Raw genomic sequence first — 10380 nt, 5'->3', positions numbered from 1 at the left:
GTACAGTAATTCGTGTGCTTGCCTGAAACCTTGTTTAGTCGTTTGCGCATGCGCGTTTTCTTCTTCGTTTACGGAAGCACCTGCAAGGGAACCGATGGGGTTTTTTATTTTAAGAAAAATGCTGCACGGCAAATAAAACAATATGCTCTGCTATGCATTGCTGGCGTTGTTATCGGCGTTCTTGGCAGTATTTTTTTTCCCTCGGCAGTGGTCGTTATATTCAGAAAGCAAATCAACTCAGGGGCCACCTACGAGGCTTTTGAATAGTCAAGAATTGGCGTTATATAACGGCGGAGAAGGAAGCAAGGGTATTTACCTGGCAATATTAGGCCAGGTATTTGACGTACATAGTGGCCTCAAACATTATGGCCCTGGTGGTGCATATCATTTTATGGCAGGTGATTTCGAATTTCCTTGTTTCTTGAGCCTTTAATGCACATAGTAACAATTGCTTGCAAAACTATATATTCTGCACGTTTTATACACATTAACTATCAAAATGACCTAACCAACTGTATTTCCCTACTATATTTAGTACTACATATTTTTTGTCATGCTATTATTGTATCAAATTTCATTAAATTGATCAAAATGATGTTTATACAGTATGCTGGCTGTTTATTCCACCCAGGTAAAGATGCATCACTGGCCTTCATCACGGGCGATTTTACAGAAAGTGGCTTGACAGATGATGTGTCCAGTTTGTCACCATTGCAGGTGGTAGCCCTGTTTGACTGGCTGCTCTTCTATCAGAAGACCTACCAAACTGTAGGTGTGTAATTGCTCTAATGATTGTGCATGTTCAGTCCATAATAGATGTCAAGAAATTAGAATATATATATATGAAAAAAAAATCTGAAAAGGATTTTGCAGATAATGAAACACTCATTTTGTCTCCTCCTTCCTCTACTTTGCAAAGCAGCACTCCAGATGGAGCTTGGCATTAGGGCAGTTAGCAGGGCGCCAGGAAAACTTAAGACTGCAAGCTTGTCTAATTTTCATCCAATGCAAGATTAGTGGTTACAGAAATAATCAATTACTCTCTCTAGCCAGACCGATTTTATAGCTTGCCCGTTCCAATAACAGTTTTGTCATGAGACAACTGTCTAATAATTTCAATTGTGAATGCACCCACTGACTTCTGCATGTTTTCAGGTTTGCTCATAGGACGGTTCTATTCTGAAAGTGGAAAGCCCACAGAGTTTCTATTACACGTTGAGTCATTGCTTGCAACGGGCCAGCAACTCAAAGCCAAGACAGAGGCGGACATGCTTCACTTCCCTGCCTGTAACTCGGAGTGGAGCTCTGCAAGGGGAGGGAGGGTCTGGTGCTCCACCAAAAGGTAAATAAACACTTTGAGCATGTACAAATATTACTGAGATGCAATTTTATGGACCTTTTCTCTTTTCACCAGTGGTGGAGTTGAAAGAAGCTGGACAGGTGTTCCTCGAAAACTATTTTCTGCAGGTGCTAGTGGGTACCGTTGTGTTTGTGTGGAAGATCCATCTGCAGCCAGGGAGAACCCCAACCTGCAGGAGTATGATGACTGCTCAATGCATGCAGTCTCCTGCTCTTCATTTGAATAGTTTCAAAAATGGACAACGAGCATAACTGGGATAACCCAGTTCACAAATGCGTCAAGGGGGTGGGTGGGTGTGAAGAAAAGATTGTTTTAAATGATCTTTATGTAAAGTTGTCTGTATAAGGATACACTTGGAAGAGACGGGCTAGATATCTGAGCATACAGATACGATACAATGTGCATAAAAGATTTTACAATGTGCATAAAAGATTAACAAAGGCAAGATTTAAGTCTGTCACAATGGCAATCACAAACTGCATTAAGTACAAAAATGGTAGCAGTGGCCAAAAATATCACACATTTATCTGTACAATTCAACATGCCTATCGTTCTCACTTCCCAAAACCATTGGACATGTCATGTGATCTTTATAAAGTGCACCTGTTGGATTTAGAAAAATCAAAGCAGTAAATGTGTCAGGTCGAGACACCTCGACTTGAGGCATTATCGTCATCGCAACTGACAAGGACCTCATGGTCAAGTCAAAACTGGAATGTACTCATGCTGACTGATTTAAAAATAAAAATAAAAGACATTATGAAATGCTACAAATTATAGTACATGCAGGCATATAGTTGCTCGTCAGTACTAATACATACTAAATATGTATTATATGGATCAATAATGGTTCACAGCCTGCTAATTAATGTTTTCATATTGCTGGGCAGTTATTTTTTTTCACCACACAAGTGAAATTAAAATGTGCTTGTTTTTGCTTCGGGGTCTAACAAAACATAATTGATTTAATCATTTATCCAGGTAATACAGTCTACAGTCACAAGAGTTCGATTGATAATCATTTGAATCTCATTTGGATGGTTCGAGTATGTGAATCATGATGCATGAAACATTTGTCTCAGAGCAGGTAGCACAACCTGCAGATGATGAAATGACTTAACCACAGATCAACATCTTTCCAACAGTGTTTTTGAGATGTTTATCATTGAATTGCAATGACCAAGAGAAGCAACTATTTTATTGAAAAACAAGCTAACCATTGGAAACAACATAGAGCTTAAGAAGTGACCTCACTCAGTCCAGCAGTCACTAAACTGCTTTCTATTCATTTATATCTTTGATCGACAACAAAATGAAGAACCGGTCTCAAGTGCTTTTTCACAAGACTGGCATAATATAAAGACAACGGTCCAGAATTGTCCAATCTCTTGCTGCTCCTGCTGTCCCTTATGATGTGCCCAGTAACTAAGTCGGACCCCGACCCGATGAACATTATTAGTAGGTGGGGAAAATCCGGGCCGCTGCATTATGACACTCCACCCAGAGTTAGTACATCGAAGCAGATGTCACACACCCTCACCGGCTTGTTCAAGTCAAACTTGATGATGGGGATCTCCTTGATAGAGCACTTGTGGCACAAGAGGCGCCCGCAATGACGGCTGCAGAGACAGGATTCATAATGAAGCACAACACGGACAGGAAAAATATTGCAAGAAAGTCAAGGTACGAACCAGTGATGTTTCCTTGTTGTGACTCCAAACTTGGCGACACACTCGTAGCAGTTGGATCCATCACACCAAGGAGGCTCTTTGGACAGCATATCTACCAGAAAAAAAAATAAAATAAAAATTGTTTCTTTAAGGAAAATTAATTTGAGAATTTTAGCTAATACATTGATTGAATTGACCAAAAAGCACTGAGGAATACAAAAAAAAAAAAACATCTGCTTACCAAGAAGGCGAAAAAGCAGCTGTTTTGTTGCTACTTGGTAGTTGAAAATGTTAATGCCCTGATTATTATTGATGCCCAGGCGAGCACCAGCCCTCACAATAGCACGGCACAGGTTAGCATTCCCTTTCATATAGGCCAGGAGCAAAACTGTAAATAAAAATAATATATCGGTGTCATTCAAAGTATGGAGTTGCTCTACAAATAAGAAAAAAAAAATGCATTTTCAAGTACCTGTGTTCCCTTCATTATCTGGTTTGTCCAAAGGGTATTCGGGCATACACTCCAGAAACAATTCAAAAATGGCAGCAGCGTTTTCTTTACCATAGTGGCCTAAAACGTGCATTGGTGACTGACCCCTGAATTATTTCAATAAGGCAATAAAACAATTAATTCAACGTCCTGCAAAATCTTTGTCATTTAGAAAAAAAAAAAAAACTCAAAAAGGTGAAATATACCTGAGATTGAAGGCCTCAGCATCGACATTGGACTCTGTGAGAAGGGATCGGATATTGTTAAGGCGGCCATGCATCACTGCCAGATGAAGAGCTGCGGATGCAACAGGAAAACAATTTTATATCAGCCAATCACAAGCTGCGGTACTACCAATAGTATCAACCCATAACAAAATAAAACGAGAACAGATAATATCCATTAAATCTGAAGTGAGTTCTAGAACTGAAATTTACCGTTATTGCCATTCTCATCCTCAGCAGCAAAGTCAATGCCGTTCTCCAACAGCACGGAGCAGATGGTGGCCAAATCCTGTTGAGCGGCTAAATGCAGGGCAGTCTGCCGATGTTTGGTCAACTCATTTACTTGGGCCCCGGCAAGCAGCTGGTGAGTCACATTGGAAAGAAAAAAGCTCGATTGGAAAATGTTCAGCCTAACAAAAATATTACAGGGCAATTTGAATGAAAAGAAAACAGACCCCCCCAAAAAAAAAGAACGTAGGCTATACCAAGTTTCGAACAATGATCTCAGATCCAGCTTGCACGGCCAAGTGAAGTGGGGTGAGCTTAGCGGCATCCTGAACCCTGGAGTTCACGTTAGCTTGGACACTTATGAGGAAAAGAACACTTTCGATATCGGAATTCTGCACAGCCACGTGGAGGAAATTACGCCCTTTATTATCAACCTGGAGAGATGCAAAAAGTTCGAGGTCACGAGAGACAAACGTTGGGGGGTTCTCCTGCTGTTCTCGTTCCTCACCTGTTCAGCGGCACCTGGCTCCCTTTTGAGGATGGCTTCTGCTGCTTTGTTATTTTTGTGCGTCATGGCACAGGCAAATGGTGTCATTCCTTGGCGGTCGCGTATGTTAAGACGGATATCCGGATGGGAAATCAGGAGTTGGATGATTACGTTGTGCTGGTTACTAATGGCAGCGTGGATAGGGGTTCTACCCTCTGCATCCTGGAAGAAAAAAAAAAAAGCGAGAGCCATTGTTGTGAATAAATATATACAAGTAGTCAAAGTTGCTGCAGCTGTGATGAGACTGACCTGCGTATTGACATTAGCTCCAAATTCTAGAAGGCACTGTACCACCTCCTCCAGTCCCCAACTGCTTGCTAGGTGGAGAGGCATTTGCCCATCTCTGGCTTCTTCTTCTCCTTCTCCATTTGGGCCTGGCCGCCTCGGGCTGTTGACGTCGCAACCACTACGCAGACATGATACAATGAATCATGGTTAAGAGGGGGGGGGGGGGGATATTCAGAACTGCAAGGCAGACAACCCACCACTAGTGCACAGTGTTTCTAATGAGATCCTACAGTAATGCATTGAGTTTTTGCAAAATGTTAATAGACAGAATATGCATCACTCCCCCTGTGCCATAATTACATATCTTTGTAAAAGCACTTTTTTTTTTTTTTTATCTTGCTTGGGTATATTTGCACTGCAGCCCAAGCACTGAATTAAAGTAATGTGGTTTCAGACCTTCGGATGAGAAAGCAAGCTGTGACCTCATTGTTCTCATCAACGGCTCGGTGCAAGAGGGTCTGTTGGCAGCCAGAGGGGCCTTTGCTCCAACATGTCGCATCGCAGCCATGACGAACCTTGGAGGAAGCGAAAAGGAGAATATTTCAATGACAAACCTTTTCTCCTTGTAACCACAATACGTGTGGAATAACTTGGATGAAATGCATCTTTTTTTTAATGTCTCACCAGCGTGGATGCAATATCCTCCATGCCATTCTCCAGAGCAAGCCATAAGGGAGGGTCCCCTTTGTCATCCACCACAGACATGTCAGCTCCTCTTGTGCATATAGCGTCAACCACCAGTGGCAACTGATTACTGATGGCCAACTGCAGTGCTGTTTGGCCTTCCTGGGTCCTAATAGCCACACGAAGAAAAAAATGTATTTTCAAAAATACCCTACGAAAACATTTAGCTGGCCAGGAACCTTTGATAAACCGCGACGCGTCCGAAAGGAAAATGAAAAAGTAGATGAAAGTCAAAGCGTCACAAACACTTGATGATGAAGTAGTTACCTAATATTGATCTCTGCCTGGTGCTCAAGAAGAAACAGGGCGCTCTTGCTGTCCTGTCTTTGGATGGCCATGTGAAGTAGGGTTTGTCCACTGGACATGGTGTCATTGATAGACGCTCCGGAGCCCAGAAGCTGAGCTGCGATGGTGTGCATACCTAACAGGGGCAGAATGACCCATTTAAAACATCACAAATTAAATGCAGTCCACAGTCAACATATGCATAAAAAACAGGCCACTCGTAAAACGTTCTGTTATAATTGCGCTCTCATGATGTACCTGTCCAGAGGGCCAAGCCCAAAACAGTTTGGTCCATAGAGTCTTTGAGACTGAAGTCTGGAATGATCTGGAAATTATCGGAGGCATGAATTGCATTTGCTGCAACACAGACAAAGAAGGAGAGAAAAAAAAAAAAAAGATTAATCCACTCAAACATGTTCCTCTTGCATTTAGGTGTGGAAAATCGCCAACCTTTTTGCTCGAGGATAACAGAGACCACATCTGGATGGTTATGAGCAATGGCCATATGAAGAGGGGTCTGTGCAGCCACACCAAGAGTGTCATCAAGCAGAGACTTGAGGGTCTGCAGGTTGGGGTTTGCACCCTGCTGGAGCAGCTCCGCCGTCAGACTTGCAAGGCCAAAGCGGCAGGCTGTGTGAAGAGGGCTTTCCCCCTGAGAGGATATCAAATTTATTTACAGCTCATATTCGAAACTCAAGCCCCTAATTGTCAGTCTATTATTTGGCCAATGGTATATCAAAAAGTATTTGTGATACTGCGATTCCACATAACATGTCGTACGCACCCATTTGTTAATATGGTTGACTTTAGCCCCGTGAGTGGCTAAGAAAAGAGCAGCTGCCTCATTGGCCGCACAAGCTGCTCTCTGCATCAGGCAGTTCCCTGTAGAAGCAAAAATATGAAAAGCAATGAAATTGACAAATTACAAGACAACGAAAGGAGAAAATCAATGCACACCTGTTGATGTGTCGGGCGCATCGGGATTACTCCCTCTCTGGATTAACTGCGCCGCAAAGCTGTTCTCATCGAATGAGGTGCCGTTCTCAACTGGCGCATCATCCTCAAAAGGATTTACAGAGGTGTCAGCGGACACGGTGATATACTGCAAAGCCAACCACAAAGCCGTGCTGCCCTCGTGGTCTTTCAGTTCTAGGTCGAGCCTAAAGTGGGGACAGTTTAATCGTTGCAAGTCGGAATCAAGCCAAGTATTCAAGTTGGAAGTCGAGAGGAACACACTGTTTGCATTGGAGCAGCTGGTTGAAGACTGGCTCGTTCCCTGAAGACACAGCTTCATGCAAGGGAGTTCTAACAAAGCCAGAAACAAAAACAAAAATGTCAGTCTTGTGCAATGATAGTTTGCCGAATTTCCGAAAAAAAAAAAAAAAAAAAAAAGAATGTGACCAACCTGCCCTTGCTGTTTTGCATGTTGGGATTGGCGCCGGCCTTGAGCAGAGCCTCCGCAATCTGCGCCATGCCACTCATCACTTCGGTCGAGTGTTTCTTGGGGCTAAAAGAACAGACGAGGTGAAGAGGCGTTTCCACCGCTCCCACAGTGGCGGCGTTGACCTGAGCGGCGTGACGAATTAGGAAGACGGAGGCGAATTCATCACCTGGAAGGAGCGCATGACAAGAAAAGCTTACGCGGAGGTCATTTGGAACGCCGCAACTGTTATGAAGACGCCGGAGTGAACTTCACACCTCTTTGGATGGCTTTATGCAGAAGACTCCATCCACTCTGATCCACCATATCCACATCAGCTTTGCTGTTAACTAAAGTGGTGGCGATACTTTCCAATTTTCGATGCAGTGCCAGGTCGAGAGCCAGATCGCCGTTGTGGTCTAGTTCATTCAGCTTGCCTGGCAACTAACGAGAAAACATATATAAATGTTTCGTTCAGCTCACCAAAGTCAAGAGTTATTAAAAGCTTAGCATGGATTAGAAGGCAACGGACCTGAGCGTCCATCTCAATGAGATAGAGGAACACCACATCCTCCCGCTCAACTTTGATGGCTTTGTGGAGAGGATAGTCCGTTTTAGACTTGATCATCTTGTACAAAAGTTGAGCACTCATGGTGCTGAAATCTTCTTTTCTGAGATCATCCTAGAAAAGACGAGGAATTAATTCGAGGCCGCCGTACTGCTGGAACAAAATCACAGTTTTAAAAGAAGGAACTCACCCAGTGACTAGCTATGATCTCTCCACAGTAGTTCATTAGAGTCGTGGCGTTCAGCTCCTCGGCCGTTTGGTAGAAGCGGATGCAGTTTCTGACGTTCACCGATGACATGACACCTTTTTCGCACCTGGCCCACCCCATGCACAGGAAGCCAATATAGCGTCAGGTGGCTATGTCACATATGCAAAGTGAAAGATCTAATGTGTGTACAAAGGCAGTAACGTAAACTAGATGAATGATGCAGTAGTCATAATTGCGAAAAGAAAACCCATCCAGAAACCAGATGAAAAATTAAGCATGGCTACTATTTCCATATTCAAGTACCACTGCCCAAATTTGTTTGTTGCACTCTTCACAACGTTGCAAACCAAAAACCCGCTGCATTGGTGACAGGCTGACCTTTCTCGGAGCATCTGAAGCTGAAAGCGGTTGGCCAACTTCATCAAGTCGATAAGAAACGCATCGTCTTCACTGAGCTCCAAGTCGTCCGTGTACGCCCAGCGCAACATTGCCGTAGCAACCTCGGCTTTGCAGTCTGCAAACATGTCATGAGTTGAGGGGACTGTCCACGGCTTTATAACGGCAAAGCCATATCACAGTCACTTACCAGACAGGTCCAGTTCTGAGGTGGCGGCCATATTGGCGAGACTCCAAACATCACTGCGTGCGGCCAGCACAAACTTATGGGCACTGAGCTGACTCCCCGCAATTTTCACTCTCAAATCACTGCCGGTGCAAAAATAAAGAACAGAACCATGAAATGAAAGTGTTCTCTTCCGCAAATCAAGACGCCCACCTGTATTGTTCCTGCTGATACAGGTCCGACACAATGTCCAGAAGACGGCTAATAAAAGTGTCCGCAGATGCTGGGCTGGTTGGGCCTTGGACCGACACCTGAGCAGCAAGGACGGCGCAGCGTCGCTCCGTGTCAGCCAGCTTCTGCTGCATCTTCACGTACTCCTGCCGCAGCAGGGCCAGATGCTTCTGCAGCTTGGCCACCTCCTCTGCGCCACGTCGTTGTCATGCAGACACAAACAAATATGCATGGCATTCATTTAATAGTTGCATGTCAATCATTTTGTTTTACAGAAGCAGAAATTCTGATTGCGCAAGTGCACCTAATGTTGCCAATTATTCAGAGAAAAAAAAAAAAAAAAAGATGCCAGATGAATCAAAACGCGTGCATAAATGGGGCTTCCTTTAGGCATGACTTTCTCTACAGCTCTTGATGTTGAAATTCTAAATCATGACTCAGCCATGTCCACAAAGTTCCACTGGGGCCCATTTCCTTCCTTTAAAGCACTAAAGTATTTGTAAAGGGGATAAAAGTGCTGAGGAGGCTAGTTACTTTGTCCTGCCTTGTAAACTGTAAGCGGCAATGCTACAAGTCATGTGACACAGTTCGAGCCCCACACAAGAACCGTGTTACGCTGGAGCAGCTTTTAGACTTTATTCTGCAAAACTGGGGGCTTCAATAAGAAAATAATGAGTTGTTTGCTAGCCGTGCATATGCATTCTTAAAACCATGTAGTGATGACCACAAAAACAATGCAAGTCATTTTTTTGTCAGACCAAAAGAGAAAAATGTTTGTTTGTTTTTAACAGCCTTTTCTTTCCGTTGGTGGTCATGACATTTGTAAAGGCGGTGCCAATACTCATGAGGAGGAACTGACAGTAAGTACACAGAAGAACTTTCTGCCCTTATTGATTCGAGAAGAACAGAACAGGTGCCAAATAAATGCATTTTCCTTGTAAAATGTCACTATGCTCAAATCAGAAGCACGTGATCTTTATTTTCTAACAGCTACGATCGTTTATTGTTGATCATTTGATTCGAACTTTATCGTAACGAATGGTACATGAAAGTAAATGTTTTGCACAAGCACACGAGGCGTCTGTTGCAGCACTATAGGCGACTGTCAGTCTCAGCTAATTGAGTTAAATAGAAACGGCAAAAATATCTGCTAGCAACATCAACGAGAGCTACTGATAAAAGCTTGCTCACTTACAAGCCGAACAAGGCAAGAACAATGTAGTGTTGTTTCAAAAAGACATATACATGGAAATATACAATAAACGCATACTCCGAACTTGGTAGAGTCATAAATCGCAACACGCCCACGTAAATAGAAGGGAGTGGACAGGGAAAACCACCCAAAAATTCAATCTCATACCTTCCGCCATGTTGCTCTGCTTTGGCTTCGTGACCGGGCGGCGTTCTCGCGATAAGACGAACGCGGCCGAGAGGGGGCGGAAGTGTGGCGTTCAAGGTGCGTCGGTGGGCGCGTCAATTATAGTGTTTTCGCGTGAACGCAACTAATCACTTGAACGTGTCGCAATATGTTAATAAAATTCTATTTTGTCACACGCTAAAGATAGTAATCAATAATACAACTGCCTTGTTCTTTGTAGAAGAAAATATTAATTGT

At 43.4% G+C, this 10380-nt stretch overlaps 2 protein-coding genes across 2 annotated transcripts; one reads left to right on the top strand and one right to left on the bottom strand.

Moving 5' to 3' along the window:
• The first annotated feature begins 5 nt into the window (after window positions 1-5).
• On the top strand, window positions 6-2553 carry LOC133167819 (neuferricin). The gene is made up of 4 exons (XM_061298790.1): window positions 6-398; window positions 632-772; window positions 1156-1342; window positions 1415-2553. Exons 1-4 carry the CDS (start codon window positions 143-145, stop codon window positions 1584-1586), a joined length of 756 nt encoding a protein of 251 aa, XP_061154774.1. The 5' UTR covers window positions 6-142; the 3' UTR covers window positions 1587-2553.
• Window positions 1668-10195, bottom strand: ankfy1 (ankyrin repeat and FYVE domain containing 1). Its single transcript, XM_061298789.1, has 25 exons — window positions 10126-10195; window positions 8748-8955; window positions 8559-8677; window positions 8351-8486; window positions 7955-8078; window positions 7729-7878; window positions 7475-7640; window positions 7182-7386; window positions 7013-7081; window positions 6734-6936; window positions 6561-6658; window positions 6227-6428; window positions 6035-6133; window positions 5759-5912; window positions 5432-5600; window positions 5204-5322; window positions 4769-4925; window positions 4481-4681; window positions 4230-4406; window positions 3958-4105; window positions 3727-3817; window positions 3503-3627; window positions 3272-3418; window positions 3052-3142; window positions 1668-2979 (listed from the first exon to the last, which is right to left on the bottom strand). Exons 1-25 carry the CDS (start codon window positions 10133-10135, stop codon window positions 2847-2849), a joined length of 3501 nt encoding a protein of 1166 aa, XP_061154773.1. The 5' UTR covers window positions 10136-10195; the 3' UTR covers window positions 1668-2846.
• Between the last annotated feature and the right edge of the window lie 185 nt (window positions 10196-10380).

Source organism: Syngnathus typhle, linkage group LG15, assembly GCF_033458585.1.
Source record: "Syngnathus typhle isolate RoL2023-S1 ecotype Sweden linkage group LG15, RoL_Styp_1.0, whole genome shotgun sequence".
Classification (NCBI taxonomy): Eukaryota; Metazoa; Chordata; class Actinopteri; order Syngnathiformes; family Syngnathidae; genus Syngnathus; species Syngnathus typhle.
This window is presented reverse-complemented; position numbering and strand designations above follow the sequence as displayed.